Below are 25,510 nucleotides of genomic sequence, written 5' to 3' on the forward strand. Positions count from 1 at the left end.
CCCCTCGTTATATCGTTCCGATCGATCGGACCTCGCCTACGATTTTAGGCGAATCCCCATTTGCCGGGCCGACTGCCGATTTCATTCGTTCTCCAGCGAACGACGAGGATTTAATCGCTGCGCGGATTTCGGGGGTCGTAGGTCGATGTAATGGTGCCTGCTCGCGTTAATAGCAGTTCGGGAAACGTATTAATCTCCTCTGCGCACAATTTTGGGAGTCAAAGCTCGTGGCAAATTCCGTTTTGTTTCTCTTCCTTGACGATTCGACCTGATTGAACGAATATATGCGACCATAATTATGAAATATTTAAAAGAGCACAAGGGGAATAAGTTAGTATCACGAATCCCGACTACGAAGAGTAAATTCTCGAATCGCAGCGAGTTACCGAAAATTATTACACGAAGAAAGATTCTTTAAGAATTAATCGCCTTAAAGAGAAGATACGACTGCGCCTCTGTAACGGAGGTAAATTCATGGACCCCTAAATTATGAGCAAGCTGGAAGTGATTTATAAAGAATTCATTGAATTTGTTAGCGCCTATATCCTCGGAAGACTAGTAAATTTCTGTTCACTCCATGAAAAGTTATTGCCGAAGTGAACTTACGGAAAGTCATAAAATTGCATCCTCGAGCCACTTAAGTAAATCTAATATTCTATCCTATTTGTTATGCTCATTAACGAGTTTAATCTTATAGAGAATAAGCTTTGAAATTTATTCCCCTCGAATCCTTCCCGGGAAAATCCTTCTACCATTTCCACTTGTAATTTTTAGGATTTTTACTCGAACATGAGCAGGAGAAAGCTATTCTACCTGGATCTAATTAATTTCTACAGAAATGCTATTTGCTGGTAGTTTTACGAGGAAGTCCCCACACAATTTTTTCCGTTGAAAAAATTTATATTAAATAATATGAATAAGAGTTACAAAATACCTTTCGACGACACAGATTACATATACACGAAGTTTCGCAATTCTCCGAATTTCCATATTGGCGTGCATACCTGGTAAAGTGCTTCAAAGAGGGAGGATTTAGCAATCCAAAATTCGACACACTTGTGCGAGGCTTTGCCAAACAGATTCTCTCTGGCTCGGTACGAGGACGGAAGAACGAGCCCCTTCGCCAATAAAGAATTCGCGTTGCGCGTCCCTTAAGAGCCCGCTGCCCCAATTCCGAGTGACAATTGCGCCTCGTCGGTGGTTTTAAGTCGCGTCGGTTTATGACGGGTGGCATCGTTACCTAAATTCGATGAAGCCGTGATGCAGTATCAAGGCCATGAAGTCACCCTGAAGATCGTCCCTCTCTCCAGCGAGCAGCAAGATACCGTCCCACGCCTCGGGCCGGAATTCCAATTCTAATTGGACGTGTTTGTAGGCAGCCTTCAGGGCGGGGAACGCCAGCCAACCGGAGCCCGTGAAACGGGGCGACCTGACTTCGGCCTCTGCAAGCAAAAATGATTAGGGTCGTTAGAGTCTCGTTATCATTACGATAGGCGCGCAACGAGAGAGAAAGAGAGAGTATCATTCAAGAAAAATCATTATTCTCGAAAAAACCCGACTAGAATTTCAGTTAGGCATGCCTAAAAACGAATGTGGGCCTGATGCGGAAAGAATGGTGTACGTCTAAGTTGGGCATTCCTAATAGTAGCCATACGTGGCCCAAATGGGGATGGCCGAGCGCATGCCTAGGTTAGGCATTCCTAACAGGTGCCATACATGGTCCAAATGGGGATGGCCGAGCGCACGCCTAGGTTGGGCATGCCCAACAGGTGCCATGCTTGGTTCAAATGGCGATGACCGAGCGCAGGCCTAAGTTAGGCATTCCTAACAGGTGCCATACATGGTCCAAATTGGGATGGCCGAGCGCACGCCTAGGTAGGATATTCCTAACAGATGCATGGTCCAAATGGGGATGGTCGAGAGCACGCCTAAGTTAGGCATTCCTAACAAGTGCCATACATGGTCCAAATTGGGATGGCCGAGCGCACGCCTAGGTTGGGCAATCCTAACAGGATTATGCCATAGCATAATAGCCCGAACGGGGGTTTCTATTTGCTTCGAGGATTAAGCTAGCATTGTCATTTGGTGATCATTCCAGACGTCGCCCAAATGTTTAGTTTTTCAAATACCTCCTTAAAATTGCAACGCGCCATAAACCTAGTCTCTGCTGATGACCACACGCGACCGTTCAGTACGGTCTCAAGGTACTGAGACTCGCTGTTAACAGAGTTACAGCTTATCAAATCTAGCTGTGCGGCTGACCAAAACATAGGAATGGGCAAACAAATACAAAGATTTCCCCTCGCGGGGAACTTTCAGCCGCACAAGCTGTAGGTATCATTAGACTCCTCCTTCCGGGTAGGCCTCCCTTAAAGCTACGGGAAAGAGGCCTGAACAATCGAAGGTGTCCTGGGAAATGCAACGTTCAGCAGGAACCAATGGGGCATCTTCCTTTCTCATGGCAATCGGAGATACAACACCACCTCCAAAACTAAAAACTAAGACTGGAAGTCGAGATCACTCTGTTCAGTTCCTACACTAGAACCGTGACATTGCCCAGTTCTTCGCATAGTCTGACTAGCTTTCGATCAGTTTCTCGCTCTCAGCATTGCGCCATCCTTGTCCAGCCATCGGGACAAGGCAAGTTGACGAAACGGGATTTCTCAAACACAACAATACTCGCAAGCGATCAGTGAACCAGCTACCTAAAATTAATTTGGCGGGTTGTTAATACACAGCAACATTCGCGAGTCGACGCGTCCACGGTCTAGTAGGGCACATAAGCTTTACAGAGTGATCAATCATCCGCTTCATCATTCATCATCATTGAATAATCATAAATTGTTTTCCACTACGATGTCGGATGACATGCGAAATTTGAAAACTCGTGAACTCCCACGTCTCGCAAGGAGAGGTCGCGGACGACGGGAAATAGATTTTCCTGAAACTTTCAGTATTTGAAGATGACGTGTCCAAATGTACAAAGCAGTAGCGCGCACTTCTCAAGATTTTCCGAGAAAGTTGCGTTAACCTATGAACAACAACCGGAGTGGCCGAGGGCGCCGCGAGAAATAAATACTGGTAATCAGCAGGTCGCTGGTTCGATTCCCGCTGTCGACATTTCTGGTTTTTCATTTCTTCAATTTTAATCCTAAAATTTATAACATCTGCCAATAAACATTTTTTTAAAATAGAAAATGCATGTTTTACATTTGTGGGTATTGAAAAAAAAGTCTTTGGGAGAACCTAATGTGAACCTATACGCGGGTTTCCTAATGCGGGCCTCATACGGCTTTCCCAATTAGGCAGTCGTGAACATTCCGCGTAACATTCCGCATGCCTATCCAATGTGGCTGCCCCATTAGGGCCTAACAGCCAAATTAGGCTAGCCTAATGCGGACCTATAGGTCTGCCTAACTGAAATTCTAGTCGGGAAGATTCAATATCGTCCCCGCAAAAAAGCATAGGAGATCTGCGGCCATTCTGTTCGATGTCAGGAGCGAGGGGACAAGTTTTGGTGAGCGGGGGTGGAGAAAGTGCGACGGTTTTCGTTCCCCAGGCCCGAAGCATCCGAGGAAACGAAGAAATATGGTTAAAGTCGAGGGGGTGGCGGAAGAGAGGCAGACAGGAAGCCGGGGATCGTGGATGCCAGGAACGTGCGAGGCTTAGAGAACATCCTTTACCTTTGGCGGTGCGGAGCCGACTATCAGTCAAGGGAACAACACTGTACACAGGAGAAGAGGACCCTCCTCGGTTGGTAGTACACGCGAGTATAAGGGCGGCGATAAATCAGGCCGACAAAAGGAATGGGAAAACTCGCGGCCGCTCCTCCCGGAAATGGAATAACGCCTTCTGATCTGCGAATCCACTCGCGTAATAAACGTTATTCGACGAACTGCGCTATTCCAACGAGAAGGGGAACGCTCTCGGTGAATTATTCGATCAATTCATTATTCGCTATCTGTTAAATGAATTATTATGGGTATAATCAGGTTTAATAAACATTCCCTAAGAAGAATATACATATATGTATGCTATATCTATTTTCTGACATGACTTTCTTCCACCTAACATGGCCATTCGGTACACTGTACGTGTGGCTCGAGGCGACAGCGTCACTAAATAATTTTTAACGGCCAAGACCGAAGTAATGAAAGTCAATTACACAGCTGGGGATAATTCGTCAGGTTGCCACAATGCGCCAGCATTGAATCAGCCGCTTGGTTTTCAAGGGAAAGGTGAAAATCTCTCCGGGGTCAAGCACGGAACGCGACGGTTCCCAGAGGAGCTGGACCGACCTTGACCAGTCGAAATCCTCAGACCCAACCAACGTCGTGGATCCTTCGACTGTGAGACGAAGACCGTGCAAATATCCCCGGAATCTCTCGTATGCAGAGCAGCACGCGTAACGAACCGGGAAATCGCGTTGTTTGTATTCCGCCGAGCCAAAAAATCAGCGGCATCATTCCCGAATGGAGAGAAGGGGCGCGACGTGTTCCTCGGCTGCGACGTTTTGCGGGTCAGCCTTCGTTAGCACGATAAATCGGAGCTTGGTGTTTCGCATTTTTAATTGGCCGCCGCTGATTGCCTGGGGAGTCAACCCCTGGAAGGCAAAACCAGGCAGAACCTTCTGGTACCGTGCAGAAATGGCCAGTTGGCTGAAGAAGTATTGATTAGATTGGACTCGGGGAAGGTCTGGGCTGAACTTTCACTCAGGGGAGAGAATGTAATGTAAATTATAAAACTTTGAATTCTAGTGCGAGGAATTCAAGTTTCATTGTGCGGAGTTCACTCCGATGTTTCCATGTAGCTAATCGACGTTAAGCAACGGTGCAAGCACGAATACATCGACCGGTCGTCACGTATAACCGCAATGCACTTCCGATCGTGCCGCCGCATTTTTATCGTAGCTACTCGGCGAAATGGACACGACCCACCCCCGGCTCTACTACCCCCGGCTAGCCGGCCGCGAATTTATGCAACGGATTAGCGTGACGCGTCCGAGTACGCTGAGGTTTTATCGTTCATCCGAATTAACTTGCGAACCGGCGTCCGGAGAAACAACGACCGTCCTTTGTCTGGCTTTATAGTGCGGGTCGAACGAATACGGTCCCTTAATCGCCGGCTTCGGGATTGTGCAGCGTGATTCAAGCAGCCTATCCAATCTACAACTTTGTTTAAAATTCAACAAAATTATGTATGAAATTTTTATGCAATTTATTCGAAGCTGCTGAGAAAACGATTAAAGTAGAATCGTACAGGGCGATCCAAGAAATCTATCTGATGTGCAGGTCTCTGTGAGGCGAATATCGAATCGGATATATTTTATGAAAAACGGCGGAATAAATGTAAAGCCCTTAAGTGTATTATAAGCGTTTACGGTTCACTCGACGCGGAACCGTGTTCGTCACACGGCACTTTCAGCTTTAATTTGATATACTCGCCCGGACCGCTCGGCACGTTTTAATAAAGAATGAAACGTTAAGAACGTCTCATGGCACTCCGGTTAATTCTCAAAGAGTGGGACTCAAGAACAAAGCTGCTTAACGGGTTGTTTCCGACCGCGTCGACGGGATTTATGCGAATTTTGAAGCCACTTAGGTCTGCCGGTAAACAACGGACAATCAAGCCCGTAAAAGTTTCATCCGACCACTGAGGAGCTGCTGGCAAGTATTTCGAGCTAGTGACTTTCAAAAATCAATCGACCGAACGTAATAATCGATTCGTAACCCTAATAATTAATTGCCTACAAAATTGAATGAACACAAGGGCGGTGATCGAGACCATTTTCAAGACTGGAATTCATTTGGCTAATTGCGCACAGTTACACAAAGACGAATCAATTTGCACGGCTAATAAATACACGATGCTCGCGAAGTCGACCGGAACGCGTGACCGGAAATCAATGACGCCGAAGTGTGACAAACGATCGGATGCGGTCACGATTAAGGAATTATTTACAGTTTTCGAGCGTCCCGAACCGAACCTATCACGGCCAATTAAACAACCGAGCTTATATAACCTGTTGTGCATTTAATTACCCCCTACGGTGTAATCGGTTTAAACATGTGTTTGTTTGATGAACTTGATTTAAGTGCGCGGCAATTTATAATGAAAGTATCAATTCCTATTTTGATTATAACCAGGATATCGTTTACACGAGAGGATTTCGCGAAAACAAGACTCGCGCGTGTGTGCATCGTGTTTTAGATTTCACAGTCGAAGCTGGGTGCAGTGTGTTTGCATGTAAATACGAATTTATATGCACATGACTCGAAATCTATTGGAAAATCGAGTAGGCGAGTTAACCCTCGTACTCAAGAATAGTTGCATAAAAGAGACTAGGACAATAATTCACCCATTTTTAGTCTACCCGTTAAATCAACCAACATTTTACAGTAGAAAATGTTCGGGTTTCCCGTGAATTTTTTCGGGATTTCTGATACTGTACGGAAACTTTTAATATTGTTTTTTAGTCTTTATCTATGCTACAAGAGTCTTCTGTAGAATTTCGTTTTTCAAAATATCGTCTAAAGAGAAGTCACGCGTACAGTTGCCATCGCAAAAACAGTAAACATAATGTTAATGGTTATTTATTACAAACTATACTTTCAAAATCCTCTACAAACAAGTGTCCAGGTTCCATAAGTTTACCTACTTCCTATAAAAATATGCATTTGCATAAACATCCGCTGTCTAGTTATTGATGTTTTATTTAGATAAATCAAACACTATGGTCATATTCAAGAAAACAAGACACGTTTCCCAATCCCAGCATTTTAAGAAATCCCGAAAATATTCACGGGAAACCCGAACATTTTTAGGAAACCCGAATATACACTCCTCAAAAGAATTAAGGGATCACTTGTGCGAACCCGAAAAATTGGTCTCACTTTACGTGATCATAACTCCGTCAAAAATTGCCGTATCGGTATCGTTAAACAAAGGTTTGAAAGCCTGAAACCTTTAGTTTCAGATGCACTGTTTCAAACTGTTGCTATTTTGGTTTTACAAAGTTATAGCGAGATGAAGACAACATTAACGGTTAACAAAAATTTTGTGCAACTTTGGAACATCACACGGGGAGCAACAAATTTTTTTGATAAATCGCGTTAATATCATTTAGAAGGGCTATCTTTCCTGTGTAAATTGTGTGGTTGTTGATTATATTGCGATTTTTTTTATTCGAGTTATTCAACATTGAAGTAAATGTTGACTGTTTAACTTTATCTGGCTCCAGAAAGCGAAAAAATTATCGTAGAATCTTGTGCAAAAAAGCAATAGAAAGAGTGTTTCTTTCTCTTCAAGGTACTCCTTTTGTTGTTTCAATTTCATTAACATTTCGATATACCAGGTGTTTCTGAAAATATGCTTCAAAAATGCACAATTTCCATTTTTCCTTTAACTCGCTATATTCCGGCGAGAAATGATCGTAATACCATGATCCTAACGTCAGATTGAAGCAGAGATTCTGCCGATTCGATTGAGTACCCCATGAACTCGCTGCGACAATTGTTTACCTATGGCAGCTGTGCTTGAAGTTAGTGCTTCGCAGAAATTAACGCGCCACGTACAGCGGCTATTTGGATCAAACTAGATTCAAAATCAAAGAACTTTCGATAGAAATGAGGTAGAGCGATGAAATTTTTTAAAAATTAAAGCTGAAACTTTGCAGAATATTGAAAAATAGGGAGATTATGGTACGAACGTTTTTTAACGTTAAGAAAATTCGTTAAACGTGTTGAATTTCAAGAAAATGTGGTTTCTCCAGTACCACGCGCGGAAAATTTTTTTTAACATGCTATATATCATTTCCTGTAGATTTTTTCACGCTGATTTCAAATCTGGTCTCAAAATTTGTCTACGACCTCAGGTTTTTGTAAAATCGATTTCTTGCAAAATCTAGATTCTACGATAATTTTTTCGCTTTCTGGAGCTAGTTAAAGTTAAAAAGCCCATATTTACTTCAATGTTAAATAACTCGAATAAAAAAATCGCACAATATTCAACAACCACACTATTTACACAGGAAAGAATGCCCTTCCAAATGATATTAACGCGATTTATCAAGAAAATTTGTTGCTCCCCGTGTGATGTGCCAAAGTTGCACAAAATTTTTGATAACCGTCAATGTTGCTTGCATCTCGCTATAACTTTGTAAAAAACCAACATAGCAACAATTTGAAACAAAGCATCTGAAACTAGAGGTTCCAGGCTTTCAAACTATTGTTTAACGATATCGATACGGCAATTTTTGATGGAGTTATGATCACGTAAAGTGGGTCCAATTTTTCGGGTTCGCACAAGTGATCCCTTAATTCTTTTGAGGAGTGTATCGGGAACCCCGAACATTTTCAGGAACCCCGTCCGATCCCGCACACCTCTAGATAATAGTAAATGGGTGAATTTGTACCCTGAGGAACTTACAGTGGGTGTACAAAGTATTCGTACACCTTTTAAAAACTAATAACTTTTTTATAATTGTACCAAACGACCTGATTTTCTATAATCAATTAGAAGCATTAGTTCACGAAATGATATGCAAAAAAAGATTTTCCAGAAATTATAATTTACAAGGTTACATGCAAAAATAAAAAAGGGATTTTTTAAAACTTTTTTATTGGGGTCCTTAAAGAAAATTTAAAATATATGTTTTGTAGTTCTATAGTAGTTACACGCATGCTGAAAATTTCATCGAAATCGATTAACATACACACGAGCTACAAGCGGTTAAAAATGGTGAAAATCGTAGGTTTACACGACTTTTGATCAATTTCTGCTTCAAATCCACAGAATTGTACATCTTTCGATGCGTGTCATTTTTTCCTACGTCAACGGATTTCGTTGAAATTTTTAGCATGTGTATAACTATTATAGATCTACAAAACATATATCTTAAATTTTCATTACGGACCCAAACAAAAAAGTTTCAAAAAATGCCTTTTTTAGTTTTGCACGTAACCTTGTAAATTATAATTTTTGGAAAGTCTTTTTTGCATGTCATTTCGTAAACCAATGCTTCTAATTGATTATAAAAAATGAGGTCGTTTGATACAATTATAAAAAAGTTATTAGTTTTTAAAAGGTGTACGAATAGTTTGTACATTACTGTATAAGGGTTAATATAATTCTGGTAGTAGGTGGATGTAAATTTACTGGGTGCTTAGGGACGATTACAACCCTTCGAAAATTATAGATAAAATTTTGTTGTGCAGAAAACTTGCGGGTGGATTATTACCGCAGCTGACAATTGGAGAAATGGGCTCGTTCGCGAGGGGATGGTCATTGTTGCGGGATCGGCGACCCTTCTTTCGTTCGCGGAGTGTCGGGATCAGTCACTTTGGCCCTTTGCCAGATCCAGTTTTCTGGACGGGGCCTCAATTAACCACTCGGGGGGCGCGATTTATCGCGCTTGAAGATTTGCAAGCCACGCCAAACAGAAGAGTGTCGCGCAATCGACAAGTTCCCGCGCAGCCCCGTCGCGTCGCGCTCCCCGTTGTGGTTCACCGAGTCCATTCCGAAAGTTTGATAGAATCTCGGCAACAGCTCGATAGCTGTTACTATATTCCCGTCGTTTCAAAGCTAGACGGGCACGTAACTGTTTAATAGAAATCGCGCGGAAGTGCTACGACCGTTTCGAACCAGCAGCCCGACGCACCCTTATGCAATCGTGAGCTCCCTTTTTCCGTCGATTACCGTCGCGCATTGCGAAACTCCGCGCAAACTGCCGCTTTTATGCCGGCGAATTTGACGAAAATAAAATCCAACGAAACTCCCCTTTTCTCGTTAATAGTTCCGGAAAATTAGATTAGGCTCGCCTTCGTTGCTAAAGGGCGGAGTTTATTGCCGGCTAATTAGCTCTTATTGGCTTGTGCTTTAATCTATAAATGAATTATTAGGCCTGTGGTAATACTGCGCAATTTTGTAGGAATTTGCGAGTGTAAAAAGAACACTCTCAAAAGAGTGTAAATAAAACAGAATTGCTTCTACAGATTAATGGAATTCGTAGTTTACGCTGTGGTAAATTCTATAATGAACGAGACAAATATTTTTCAGTCGTGTTCCTGCGCAGAACTTGTAGAGATATGTAGAATCTACTGCTACGAGGAGGGAGTCCGCCAGATGGTGTAACACAGTTTGATACTGTACATCACAATAACAACCATCCCTCGATTTACACAGTGGATACGCTCCTCTGGTCGTTCTATTTCCCGTGTGGTGCGAGAGATCGAATAAATCATGTCCGCCGGTGTAAAAAAATAGAAACGAGACACGCAACAATATGAGATACAGCGTCGACGTGGTAACGAACATCGTGTGTGCACACGGACGAGAAATATAACGATCTCGTGAATATAACCAAACATTCATACCTCCTGATCCCCGACACGATTTTATCATAATTCCATCTTCCTCATTCATTTACGCTAAAACGCTCGCGAAGCACGTCGAACTTCGACCCGTTGTATTCAAAAACGAAAAATGGGAATTCGGTTAACGACACGGCTTGCGATTTGCATGCAAAGCGGAAGCTCTTGAGGTTAATACGGTTCTAGCGCGCGGTCAATTTAAGACGCGATGCAACTCGTGCTCGATCGGATCCAGAGTTCCTGGGGAGGTTGACGAGCTTTCGATCGGTGCACTCGTGCACCATGCGACTTGATTGATCGTTGCGCCTTTATGCAAACTAAATACAAGGATCAAAAGGCCTCCGGTTTCTTTGCAGCTCCGATTGCTCTCGCGTTCCGTCCCGTTCCCCTGCCGCGGGAACGGTAATGGCTCTTCTTTGTCCGACTACTTTGTCGTCCGCGGTCACTTTGCTTCGTCGACACCTTTGAAGTCCTTGCTATCGATCGCGACTTAATTTTCCGGGTCAAGAGAGCCGTGGTGCGATCGCTATGCGTAAATTACAGTCTTGCTGATTGGTATTACAATAAATCCTCTATAAACGCAAAAAGGCCGTACACGATAAACGCAAAAGAAGTATCCCCTCCACTGTAGTAATCTATATCGGTGTGAACCACTACTAATGCGACGCGGAGGGTCGCAGTCGTCGACACAGTTCAAAGGCCCGTGCGTCCTCACAATGTAATACCAATATAAAATCTTTTTTATTATTACTTATTTTTTTATGAAACTTTTATCAATATATTTGTGGCATTTTTCTGATTAAAATAAGACCAAACACGATATAATTTCAACTGTATTTAGTGGTTTAATTGACGATGAACGTTTCGGGCGCAAGGAAGGACAGCGTGTGGGAAAGAAAGAGACGCGGAGAGTCGCAGTCGCTTCGGCCGCCTGTTCTTCTCTACGTTCGCCTCGGCCTTTGAAGCTTAGAAAAATAGTGTCCGTCTTCGAAAAATGTAAACGAACCTCCCCGAGGCTTTTGTGTTTATAGAGGATTTACGGTGGTTTGTTAAATATATGGCCCGTTTATAAACATTTTCCTGAATGCAGTGTAAATCTTGAATTTTAAAGATTGGTGCAAAGGGTTGGCTTCCCTGTGGACACAGCTTTACAATTACCAAGTTCAATCTCTCTCAGGCATTAGCAGTATAAATTAATTGAATCAACTCTCTGGAGGAGTCCTACCATTGATACACTCTTTCACGTCCTGTTTTTCCGATTCACCCTTTCTGATCGCTCTTGCCATGTCTTGGTGCTTTCGTGTCTCCCTCATTCGACCCTTTCTATTAATTTCCTGGTCGAGATCTTGAGTGCTTTTTCTTGATCATCTCGTCCACGAGCTCGGGCTCTTTCAGCTTTCTATTTCCTGCTTTGGCTCGTTGACGTCCTCAGTTTTCTGCCCCGGTTTTCAGTTTTCTAGATTTTCAATCTCGATTCTCTTTGTATCAAATTGATCTTTCTGTCCCTTTCTCGCTCTTTTCATACTCCCCACCGTGTCTCGTATCAGCTCTTCAGATTGCGTGAGACTTATTTCTCTTTCTTCTTCTTTTTCTTCGAGAGAGAAAGTTATTGGCTCGAAGTAAGCAGCATAAACGCGACAAATTCTTGAGGCACGTCTCCGTAACAGCTAACATCTCTTAAGAGATCGAGATTGAAGGAACGCAAAGGGATGAGAGCAATTTTCAGATTCTCCGTGCAGGAGTTCGCCGGGGTGAGTCGGTTGAAAGATAAGGTTGAAACGTCGGGTTAAAGCTTATTTCTAAATTTTCTTCTCTCCTTCCTGCCACTCGTGGACCGCTTTCATATTTTTTAAGCAGCCCTCTCGGATTTTTGCATATTTTGGGAGAGCGTCGCGGCTTAAACGCCGCTCTTAATCCTGAAAGGGGTCCCTTATGGTCCACTCTCGTGCTTAACAATCGCCCAAAAAAACCCTCCTCGCCGGCGATCTCCAGATTTTTATACAGCTCCGTTTCATCTCGGAAAGGAGCTGCTTGGAAAATTAATTTACACATTTTGTACAATTTATGCAAGCACTCCTGGAAGCTCGCAACATGTTTCAATCAGTGATACAATTAGATCTTTATGCAGAATAAACATTGTCTACATTATTTAAAGACCTAAATGGCGTAGACGGAACCAGAAGCATCGTTTTAATACGCCGCATGATCCTCCAAAAAGTAAAATCCCCGACGATGCAAGTTCCCTCGATTTATCCTTATCCACGCATGTCAAATTAGCGAACAATTTATCGGAAAGTATTTCGCACACTATGCGGTTCCGGATACACGAAAATATGAGTTTAGCGTGCCGAGCTGAAAACAACCGAGGGGTGAACTTCCCCTAAATAAAATAATTTGGCTACCCCCAGAACAAACTCCTGCAGGAAGAAGTAACGATAAAATCAGCTAAATACGAGACGCAAAAATGAATTCGGTCCTCTCGCAATTAATCACAGTCGTTCAGGAACCGCGTGCAGCAAAATGATTTTGTAGGGCGACGTTGAATAATTCTGCAAAAATGTCCACGGAAAATAAAAAGGAGCACGTCAACGATTAACTAACCGGAGACATTCAGCAGAAAGTGACACGGCTCGCGAGTGGAACTTGACAGTGAGCGAGGAAAATTCGCCGCGTCTTCGTGAAGTTGACAAAGGGACCGCGCCGGGGTTAACGAAGACGAGATAATCTGGCTCACGGAGGGCGCCGCGGAAAAACAGGGCATTGTTTAAATGAAATCAGGAAAAACCGAGGGGGTACGAGATCCTCGGGGCGACAGAAAGAAATTGGCTTTATTTACTGCCACACTTTTGGTAACTCCTAGAGAAGACCGGTGCCCGTTTGTTTTTCACGGTTTTACCTTGCCGGCGGGTCTTCTTGTTCGCGCGCGCATTTACATACCAGCCCGTGGTTCGTGTAATTAATTCTTCTGGATTTCCTTGATCTACAACGAATTAATTTCCCTTTATACAACATCCGCCGGACTGCTTCCCATCCCCCCACCCCCCGCGCTTTTAATTAATCAATCGAACGGCGGTGCGCTCCTTGCAGCTAATTAACGATCGCCTCGAATACATTTTATCGAGAATATTTCTCTCCTCGAATAATGCTCGGTAATTGTCAGTTTATCAGGCTGAACATTTAAATCGTGAAATTAATTGTCGGAAGCCTGCGCGTGGAACTCGCCGCCGCTATTAAGACGTTCCACTGTCTAGATGTTCTTTGCTTTTATAATTAAATCGTAATTATTACTCGCAAATGTTTTCCCAGGCGTATCGGACCCTAATAATTATTACCTTAAAAGTCTAACAACATCTATATTAAATATTTTGTTCGAGCCGCGAGTATAAGCAGAAAAAAATACCAAAGAGAAACGGAGGTTTGGGCGAGATGCAAAGCGGGCTCGAGAAAATTTCGCAAGGCAATAATGCGAGTCCCATGACGATAAAACGGACTCCGGAGGGATGAAAGTGCGAGGGCGTGAAGACGAGGGATGGTAGAGAGAGAGAGAGAGAGAGAGAGAAGGGTTCGGTGTTTCGAACGAGAAGATTCGCGAGGTATTCTGCGGGGGTGTGTGCAGGCGTTGCGAGCGGGGGGTGGCCGTCGGATGGTAAGTGGCCGGGTTGCACGTGTTCACGTGTTCGCCGTGGCCCGATGAAAAATGCAGCGGCGTAAAAAGAGCGTCGGATATATTTGCAGCGGCGGTGGCGAAGGGTCGCGGGCACACGCCGTCGCGTCGCGTCGGTTCCATTAATGGCTCCCCAGCGCAATTTCACCGGGGGATAATGGTTTTGAACACGCTCCTAGTCGGTTCGTTCCTATTCGTCCCCCGCTGGCGAAAGTGCACTTTCTCGCACGGACAGCACGCCCTCGAAACATCCCTCGGGTCCTCGACTCGAGATCGATGCAGGACCTCAAGGAGCAACCTCGCACTCGATACTTATTACAATGGTCTGCGACCCTGTTCTTTGTTCCCATTTTTTTTATTGCCGAAGGGAGGGAGGACGATCTTCGAGTACCTGGAACGATGTTTGCGGTTCTGTTTCATTGGGGTGAGCAATAATAGGATTCTTTTGATGACGCTTTCACAGGCCAAAGCGTACTATTGGATTGGCAAGAAGGTAATTTAGGTATTTTAAGGTGAAATGAAAAACCAACTTTTTTATGCAAGCAATGAACTGTAATGAATTAAATATTTTTTTGTATCGGAAATGACCTGAAATCAAATCTAGGCGAGGACAACTTCGGTAACGTCCTCCTTTTCTTTAGATCTATCGATATACAGTGGGTAACGAAAGTATTCGAAAGTCCTCTAAAACAGAATAACTTTTTTATAATTGCACCAAACTCGCTGATTTTTTATAATCAATTAGAAGTATTGGATTATGAAATGATGTGCAAAAAAGATATTCTAAAAATTAAAACTTTTTTAGTTGGGCCCTTAATGAAAATTTAAAAGAGCTACAAACCAAGAGCGACAAGTGGTTAAAAATTGTGAAAATCGTAGTTTTACACGTAGTCCAGTCAATGAATGCTCATAAGGGGGGTGTAGAGGGAAATGGAAGGAACACAATTTTTAACTTTGGAACTTTGTTTGGACTAGTTAGGAGGTAAACATACTAAAAGTCCCCACTCCTAGGTGGTGAGCGGGGTGCAGGGGGCATGTAGAAGTCCCCTTTTTCGGTTTTCCGCTTATATCTCGGAAACTATGTGTCCTAGCGACAAGACCATTCTATACAAAATTAAAGCCGACAAAATGTGCCACAAGATTGATTGGATTCAGTTTTTCGCTATCACGCATAGTTTCCGAGATATCCGCGCTCAAAGTTCACTAATTGTGAAAAAGAAATTTTTGCCCTACATTTTTTGCCTTATTTGACTAGCTAACTCTTCAGCACAATTAGTGAACTTTGAGCACGGATATCTCGGAAACTATGCGAGTTAGCGAAAACTGAATAAAATCAATGCTTTAATTTTGTAGAATTATAGGGTTATACACACATGTACATACATATAATACACACACATCATTCGTACTTAAGTACGAATAAAATCAATGTTATGGCACATTTTGTCAGCTTTAATTTTGCATAGAATTATACGGTTATACACACATGTACATACATATAATACACACATACGATGTGTGTGTATTATATGTATGTACATGTGTGTATTAACAAATAACCCTATAGAATGGTCTTATCGCTAGGACGCATAGTTTCCGAGATATAAAGCGGGAAACCGAAAAAGTCCAAACTAACTAGTCCAAATAAAGACACAAAGTTAAAAATTGTGTTCCTTCCATTTCCCTCTACAACTTTTCGTTGACTGGACTAATGAATTTTGAACAGTTTCTGCTTAAAATCTACAGATCGTACATCTTTCAATGCGTGTCGTCTTTTCCTGCGTCAACTGATGTCGATGAAATTTTCAGCAATTATTTACATAGACTAACATATCCTTACCCATTCTGTTAGGTTGTAGGGAGTATATCGCCGGTCTTGCCCAGTATATCAAGGATACAAATATGTACAAAATATTGTAAGGAAATGTACCGTGTTGCTAAGGACCCCTGATGTTGAAGCAGCATTAAATAAATACATGAAAAAGAAAAATATTTTAAATTTCCGTTAAGGTCCCAAATAAAAAAGGTTTAAAAAATCCTTTTCTTATTTGTGCATGTAACCTTGTAAATTATAATTTTTGGAAAATCTTTTTTGCATAACATTTGATAAACCAGTCCTTCTAATTGGTTATAAAAAATCAGGTCGTTTGGTACAATCACAAAAAAGTTATTCTGTTTTAAAGGGCGTAAACTGCTATAAATTTGTTCTTGCACTCTTCACAAGTAACATGTAAGATATGATCTATTCGATTGTAAACCATGTGGTCACTAATTACCTCGCTGTTAATGCGCCCACATTCAAATATAAACCATGAATAAATAGATAAATAAAATATTTTCCACAATCCTTTCGATAATCTTTGGCCATTTTTCTGGTAGCTTCAAAAGATCATCGAACAAAATGGAACTATTTTATTGATTACAGTTCATTGCATTAATAAAAAAGTTGAGTTTTATTTCACCTTAAAATACCGAAATTACTTGCTTGCCAACCCAATATCTATAACAAACCAGGCTCAATGTATAAAATTGAGGACAGCAGACGTCGAAAGACGAACAGCCACTAAAACCAGCAGCTAGTTTCCACTAATTGACAGGAGTTAAAAGTTAGGCGTTAAGAGGACGGCTAACATTGGCAAATCTTGCGACATCAATCAGAGATATGGTCCAGTTCGCAAGACGAGAATAATCGGGCGGCTATTTTTTCCAGGCCGGGTACTCGATTAGCGTTCCCGGGACAGTTTTTTCCACGTCGTTAGCGTCCGCGGGCAGGTGACATCCGCTCGCGCAGCCCGGACATATTAATCGATAACAGGGGCCCGTTAATTCACGGGTGATAATTCTCCGGAGAAAACGGTCTGGGTCGGTCGCGCGTCGCTTCGTCCGGTGCAGCATATGTTTCTAATGGACCATCGATTTAGCATACGATTATTGGCGGTGTCGGTGTCACTAGCCCCGGGCCCCATCGAGTCTGTTAATTGTCAGGGGCAAGTGGAACTAATTATGAGTCATTTCCTGGTCGACGGCTACGACCGGCAGTAACGTTCATCTTGCCTCCACGCGAGAGACTACGCGGATTAAAATCCGCCGACTTCAATTAATTTCGTCGCTCGCGACACCCGGCGGATTAGCGATAACTAAAGTCGATTAAAACCGCTTAGTAGTTCTGCAGTTTCGGTGAAAGAGAAACACAGAGAGAGAGAGAGAGAGATAGAGAGAAAACGTCGTCGCCTTTGGTGCTGTGAAACCGTTCGGAATCGAGATCGATCGATAAACTCGATGCAATACGGGGCAGAAAGGAGATCCTGGCGGCTGGCCAGAAGGAGCTGGATTCGTTTCCGGTCAATTTGAAGTTATTTTAAACGTTTCGACCGGGCGCGGCGCGGCGAGCCAACGCGGTGACAGAAACGAGTTAAGTTCGCCGGCCACCGTTCACCCTTCCCCAAGTTCAACGATGATTTTTCCGCGGGAATCCTCCGGAGGAAATAGCAAAACGGCTGTCGATGAAAGTTTAATGGTCGACGGAGTTTTATGGGAACCCGGCCGAAATTGTTCGTGACGTTTACCGTCGAACTACCGGGGACGACTGATTCTTAATGGCCCGCTGTGGCGGGATTTATAACGGCGAACTCGCTGAAAGCATCCATTCATCTCGATTCGATGGGATCTTCGGTTTCTTCGACGTAACAAGCATAATTTAAATCAATCCGGCAGACAATTTCACCAATATTTTTCTACCTGCCTTTCAACTTGTAGAGTGAATTGATTTGGCGAGAATCGAAAAGGTTTCAAAAGATCGCATCGCAAGAAACACGAGACAGAAATTAATTTCCTGTACACCATGTAAATCTAATAAAAAGAGGAAACGGTGCATCGACATTTTTAAGTTCGTTTGATCTCTCCGCTGTCTGAAATTCCCTGTCACGAAATCGGCAGTCTACTTACGAGGACCAATTCCAATAAAAGTATCGGGCGAACTCCAAAGGGAAATGTGCACAGACAGAAATTAAACGAAACGGGGAACACACGGTCTACGGATCGCAGCGAATCGTTAAAAGAGGGCAGGGTGTAGTCGAGCGTCGCGTGTTCGAGCTCTATCGATTTTATAATCAAGAGAAAAGGTGTGCGTTTCAGGTGCTGTCGTACCAACATCCCCGAAAGGCGTCCCTGACATTACCGGGTCCTCGTGTAGGTGTCACGCTGTCCACGTGCTGGTTATGTTCCGCTTAAAACACGCGTCGTCTGCTTCCTCTGAATAAAAAACAAACCCTTCGACAGAGCTTCCGGGGATGCATTTCGCCATTTAATCTTCCAGTCATCGGAAACGCGAACGTGAAATCTTAATTACCCTTTTCCCTTTAATAGGCTGTGAACACATTACCTACCGGCAGTTATTCCATAATTTTTGAATATCCGTGGTTCATGGCTAAGGGTTTTTTAATATTGGGTTGGAAAGAAAGTTCGTAGCGTTTTCAAATTAGGAATCGAAAATAAAATTAAGGTAATTTATTCATAATTTTTATTCAGTAACACGAGAAGATATTCGAAAATGGCAAAAAAAGTAATAGAAGAGAATGGAAAATATGTTATTGAATAAATCTCTATGAATAAATATCTGAAGTTTAGCTTTTAATTTTACCACATTTTTATTAGCTCGTTTTCTTGTCTGTCTGTTCGGTACAAATTTTGCATTTGATTTTAAACTAATTTCCCGATGAGCTAGAGACTTGAAATTTTAAACATAGCTCAGAACTGGATGACAGCGCAATATTTAACACTTTACCTACCGGAAGCCGGAAAAATTAATAGGATTATTCAATAATTGTGCTGTACCAAAAGAAATTTTCTTTTACATTGCAATCTTAAATGAAACTATTAGATGACGTTATTGAGGGTGACTTGTTAGTTCACAATGAAAATTGTTGTTGCTATTGAAGGTTCCAGTAAAAAGTGTTTACTCATGTACCATAGATTTTTCAAAATTATGCAATAATCACCGGTCGGTAAGGTGTTAAAAAAATTTTATAAAACCCTATGCGTTTAGGAGATATAAACTATTAAATTTAACCGTTACACCTCGCACGACGCTCGGTAGTACGTGATCGCCGTTCAGCGATCCCGACTCCCCGCTCAACAGTGTACGTTCGAGCTCATCCGTGCGGTGTTTACAAAGTTACTACGTATTATTATACTATAATGTTAGTTTACCAAGCGAAAGAACCGTTACACCGAGATTCTCCGTCACGGCGAACCTTTATCTTTGACATTTTACCACGGCGTTTGTTTTCGATATGGCGCGTCGCAATACCGTCTGAAATTTATTACATGTCTCTGTAGAAAATTTTGAATAGCTATGAAAATACTTGTAAGATTTAATACGAAAAACGTGGGGCGCAAGATACTAGTAAGGAGTGTAGAGAGTAGCTGCCGTTGAGAAAACTCACATAACAGTTCATATCATTTGCAGTGCAATAAAATTGTTAGGTGAACTATTCATGCATCAATTATCTATTGCATGCGCCCCACGTTTTTCGTTTTAGCTATTAAAAATTCACAATCACAAATTTTCAGGACTATCTGTATGGAGTTAGGAATCTGTATGGGGTTAGGAACCTGTACGGGGCTAGGAAAAATTATTTTATACTTTTTAGTCCGTTTTTAAGCATATTTTTTAAAAAATTTATTTTTATTTAAATTATTTTATACTTTTTAGTCCGTTTTAAAAACGTAGTATTTTAAAAAAATTTATTTTTATTTAAATATTAAGTTACAAACGCTACGAACTTTCGTTCCAACCCAATAGATCCCTCAACAGCAACTACTACCTCAAGGGTGAACCAACAAAACTCACCCTTAATAACGTAACTTAATCATTTTGTTTGGGCTTATTGTGTAAAAGAAGATTCTTAAGCTTCTTTTTGGTACAACACAATTTTTGAGAAGAATTAATAGGCTTCCGATAGATAAAGTGTTAATCAAAAAGATTCGAGCATCGTTTACTAATGAGACAGTTCTTCCTGTAGTTCCTAGGTGAATCTCCTCAGTGGTGGGGAGAAAATGTTCACAGTTACGGCAGAGATCTTTCGGACAGTTCCGGAGAGAATACTGTACAGCTGCATGCGCGAGCCAACCATTTCGTCGGCAGTTTCTGGGTTGGACGTCGTTCTTCCTCGTTAAGCATAACGAAGGGCGGGTACGAGAGCTCGACGCCGCAACAGTTACTCGGCTCTGGAAAAAGGGGCTACGAGGGAAACTTTCGGAACAACCGGCCGTGTTTTCCGCCGGTTCTTCCGCGCAAACTTCCCCGGTAAACGATCGCAAACGACGCAACTGGTGCACAGTTTCTTGGCAGGATACGTTCCGGTTTTCGGTGTGCTGCGCTGGTTCTCGCGCCTGCGAAACGGAACGGAACGGGAACTGTTACTCGCGTTCGCCCAGGATGAAATTAGCGTTCTCGGGTGTTCGCCAGGCGTCGCGATCGTTGTTCGCAAATTTCTTTTGATTGCCCGACGGGATACCGACATAGTTGGCACCGGGTTTTCACGATAGAACCAACTGGAATGGCCAGCGACGGCTAATTCTCCTCGATGATCATTGGCATCCAGCCACCGGCTTGTTCTTATGTTCCTTCTCTATTTCTCTTTCTTAGATTCGTTCTCTGACTCTCTCTCTCGGCGAGCTTTTTCCAAGCACTGATGTCTTACGGAGCTCGTTATCGTGAGCACTATTTATTTCGCGCGAAAGAAGACCGCTGGAGGGGCTGGCTCGGTCTCGGAACCGTGAAATCGTTATTGCGGTTCTTTCGGTTATAACGACGGCTCTAAAAGCGCGGATGTTTTTAATTCCTCGACCCAAGCTGAACTCGGACATCCTGCACCGATGCCGCCGCTCTTAATTCCGGCTGAATTTCATGCTGTTGGGCTTTTTAGGCGTGTCGTGAACTGTAATGTCTTGCGCCATGCCGAAACAATTCGATTACGGACTTCTCTTAGCTCAGTGACTCGAAAGAAATTTTTCTACCGGTGCGATCTTATGGTTTCTGGTTGTGTAAAGTATTGTTGCGAATTTGGAAATTTGTTGCAATATTTTTGGGCCACTGTATATACAGTGGCCCACAAAAGTATTCATACGCCCTTTAAAACAGAATAACTTTTTATAATTGTACCAAACGACCTGATGTTTTGTAAGCAATTAGAAGCATTGGTTTATTGAATGATATGCAAAAAAAATTTTCCAAAAATTATAATTTACAAGGTTACATGAAAAATAAAAAAGGCATTTTTTAAAACTTTGTTATTTGTGCCCTTCATGAAAATTTAAAATATATGTTTTGTAGATCTATGTTAGTTATACGCATGCTGAAAATTTTATCGCATATGTTTGGTAGTTCATCTTGCAAGTATATATGTATAAGTTATTGATAAAATGATGTACCTTATTAAATATAAATTTAGTAGAATTTGCATAATCGTTTGGTCGAAACGAAATCGTATTAATTGTATTCAGTTAGGTTATGTTTACTTTTAAATTGAACTTGTGCCGTGTCTTAAGTCGTACCCATATGAGATTCCTAAGTCGTACTGCCTCGTCAGTCGAAATAACGTCAACGCAGAATAAAGAAAACATAAAAAATGCGGCAAATAAAAGAAACGCAGTAATTAATAAAAAGGAATTGGCATTAAAAATTGAAAAGAAGAAAATCGATTGGTTTTGTTTTATTTGTGGAGAAGATCGGGAGGAAAACATGATTCAATATTTGAAATGCAAATCATGGGTGCACGATGTATGCGCTCGAGTTGACAAAAGAACAAAAAAATTTGTATGTGATGTTTGTACTAACTGAATACCTATGTGGCATGTAAACAGATTCATGAAAAATACGTTTTAATTATTATTGTTGCTTAATTGAATTCTTAGGTGCGACTTAGGAAACCGGTTCCTTTAGTCATACCCATGTAAGTTTTTAAAGATTTAGTTTATTTTACGTGAAAGCATACAGATTTTCTAATTTCGTTATAATAAATAACAACAATATTAACACAAGTTTTGAATAACACATTTAATTCCTATTTATTTGATAAATCCCAAGTCTTATACGGTTTTTTTCTTAAGGGGTACGACTTGAGCAATCTTACCCTAACCTTGTAAATTATAATTTTTGGAAAATTTTTTTGCACATCATTTAGTTAACCAATGCTTCTAATTGCTTACAAAACATCAGGTCGTTTGCTACAATTATAAAAAAGTTATTCTGTTTTAAAGGGCGTACGAACACTTTTGTGGGTCACTGTACACATTTAAGTGACACACTTTCGCAGGTGGTTTTTCGGTGTTCAGAACGTTTCTGGAGATGCTAAAGACATTTATGTGATAGTATTGGCGTTCTCCGGCAGGCAAATTAGTTCACGTTCGATCGACCAACGTTACAACTGTCCCACAGACGTCAACAGCAGTACCAGCACGACGCTGCGGAACGACTCTTCCCCGGTTTCGATTGCCCGCATAATATCGATTTCCACGAGGACGAATAAATTCAAATCGAGCGAAATTTCGAGATAAAGTCGGGCTGGGTATTGAATTTTCCGCGGCCCTCTCTGTGAATCGGGACCGAGGACCGATAAGCAACGATTCTCGCCGTTCTCTCTTTCCCATCCGTTCGCGGTTCGGAAATGAGAGATCGCCGCCGGGATCGAGATAGTCAGACACTGAGCAAACTTTGCCAAACCGACCAATGAACTCGGCTTTATTGCTGCGACCATTTACCTCTGATGTTAAACAACAACTTGATGATTGCAATTCACATTTCAGTTCAAAATAGCTCCTATAAAATTTTAAAAACCTGACACAGGCCCATGTAATTTCGAATTCCACGCGATCAAAGGCTAAAGCGAAACTAATAACGCACAAGCCACGATAAATCAACACGGAGCTTACTATGTCCGCAACATGCATCTAATAAGTAGACAGTGGATGTTTATGAGCGTATAAAATATGCAAATGCGCGGTAGACATTTCCGTGGGAAATACGAAAGCATTCAAAATTAGTTGTCGATTCCCCGGCAAGATTGTGTCAAAAGCGAAGATGTTATGCTCGCGCTATCGTCCAAGAAATACACAACAGAGAGTCGTGTACAATATAAAAACATGAGACACGCACGTGCTGGATATAAAACGGGAGTTTTCCGTGTGTGTTTCGATCTATTCTCCATATTCCGATTTGTTCCGTGTATTCCGACTTAATCTACATACCGCAATATATTTTCCACATTTCCATTTATTCTGCATATTCCAATGTATTCCACATATTCCAATCTACTCCGCGAGATTCGGTCTGCTCCGCGCATTCCGTCGCGCGTTCTACACACTGCGTGGTCAATTTTGCCGTTAAACAACCAGTTTCGCTTGTGATTTACAGGCTTTACAGGCAATCATGCTCATTCACCCTGCCGCGTGCATGGGCGATTTAATTATCTTCTAAACACTCGCTGCATTCACGAGATGCGCGAAGGAGACAATGTACTAAATAAAATTCTTCCAGAAATAGCACTTCTGGCTGCTCTTTACTTTACCGGACTGAAAATTTGTGCCTTTCTCCTATAAATTATGATGTATTTGGCATTGAATCCAGTAGATTTCTACCCGGGGCGACTGCAGATCGAAGTTTCGATCCTGTAAGATCAATGGTTTAGGAGTTATGCTTGCTTAAAGTTGAGCAATCTGTAGTGTTTTTGACAGGAAAGGGCGCCGTCAGATTGGTTTGTAGTGACGGTCGCGCGCCGCTTACCGAGCAGCCTTACCTGTCAAAAACACTGCAGATTGCTCAACTTTAAGAAAGCATAACTCCTGAACCATTGATCTTACAGAATCGTAACTTCAATGAGCAGCCGCCCCAGGTACAAATCTACTGGATTACATACTAAATACATCATAATTTATAGGAGAAAGCACAAATTTTCAGTCCGATAAAGTAAAGTTCACTCGCACTATTACACGTTCAATAAAATCAGGAATCAGAACCACGTCTTTCCGGTAAAGCCACTGCCAACTCTCGTAAAAATTCGGAAAAATTTGTGTCCGCCATGAAAAGCTCGTAAAGCACATTCCCAGGTCGAAGCCGAACTTTCCTCGGAGAAACGCGAATTTCCATAAAGTTTCGCCCGAGGTTTATGGACAACATTGAAACAAACGAGATCTCCGAACGCCCCGGCTAAATTCGATTTCCTCGGAAAGGCATCAACGAGGATAATGAAATCAGCCTAATGGGGGAGAGGAACCCTTCCTCGGTGGAACACGATCGCGAACGCTTCGGTGGTACCGCGTTACACGGGATCGTAGTTCATCCCTAGCTTGTATCGTGTTTCCCGGGGATGGCCGACCGGCCCGGTCGAAAAGCGGGTTATCTCATTACTCGGCAGCTTGCCGTGGAGAAAGGGCTCGTAGGGTCGAAGGTGAAGGTTGATGGGAAGGGTGAACACCGGGCCAGCCCCTACAGTAACCCCAAAAAGTGAAAACAGTTTTTAAATTATTACCAAAATTTCCATTTCATTTGTCGCAGATGAATGCAGCACAGATTCTCGGTGTTGAGGGATTTTTTAATTTTCCACTGAAAGGGAGAACGGGCTCGTTGGGCAGAGGTTGGCATTATTTGATGAAAAAAATATTTGAAATACTATTTAATATTTTAGATTTTATTTTGCTTAAAGAAAATAGTATTTTATTTGAACAATCTGAACCTCGAAATAAAATATTTCTATTTGAACAATCTGAACCTGAAAATAAAATATTTCTATTTTAATAATCTGAAACACAAAATAGAATATTTTATTTTTTGCGTCGTTATACCTAAAACTTTCAGAGATCGCATTACTTATTTAATATTTCTTATTTTAGCAATAATTTAAAGAAGAAATGGTACTTAATATAAGAAACTATATCATTTGCCACATTTTCGTTTTATTTTTTGGTTTGACTGCTGCTATTCGCATACGACAAGGTGCAGCGTTTCAAATTGGAATCTGTTAGGGTGCTCCTTCGAGAACACAGAATCAGTCCAGCAAAGCTAAAAAAGTCTCTCAACTAAGGCAGAGGATGGAATAGCTGTGTTGTATTTTACCACGTTTTTTTAAAAATAATGTTTTTATGTATTTGTACTTTGCAATACTTTCAATTTTCGTGTATCACTACCGCTCAAATATTGAAATAATTCTAATTCTGCAATGTTTGTGTATGACTGATATCATTTGTTTCTTTTTCCATAAAGCAGAAAAAGTCATCTATTTCTTTGTTTTATGAAAGTAATTGAGGTCGTGACTCTGAATCTGGATTTGCTATCTGTTTCAAAGCATTTAATACGGGTTCTTTGATAAAAGTACGTTTTTCTTCATTTAAGTCTTTCGGAATCCATCGTAATTTCCATTTTGGATGGCTAACAGTCGCAATTATATAGTCGCTTGCGTGTTCAGAAAAATCGAATAAA

General features: G+C 41.8%; 1 protein-coding gene across 6 annotated transcripts in view; it reads right to left on the reverse strand.

The window, feature by feature from the left end:
• The window catches only part of LOC143213306 (pikachurin), a 311,458-nt gene that overhangs the window by 74,646 nt on the left and 211,302 nt on the right, over nt 1-25,510 (reverse strand). For all 6 annotated transcript variants that reach the window (XM_076433022.1, XM_076433023.1, XM_076433021.1 and 3 more), the window contains one exon: nt 1,241-1,442. In XM_076433022.1, the coding sequence (XP_076289137.1) occupies nt 1,241-1,442 (202 nt within the window). The remainder of the gene's footprint in view (nt 1-1,240; nt 1,443-25,510) is intronic.

This window comes from Lasioglossum baleicum, chromosome 11 (assembly GCF_051020765.1).
Source record: "Lasioglossum baleicum chromosome 11, iyLasBale1, whole genome shotgun sequence".
Lineage (NCBI taxonomy): Eukaryota > Metazoa > Arthropoda > Insecta > Hymenoptera > Halictidae > Lasioglossum > Lasioglossum baleicum.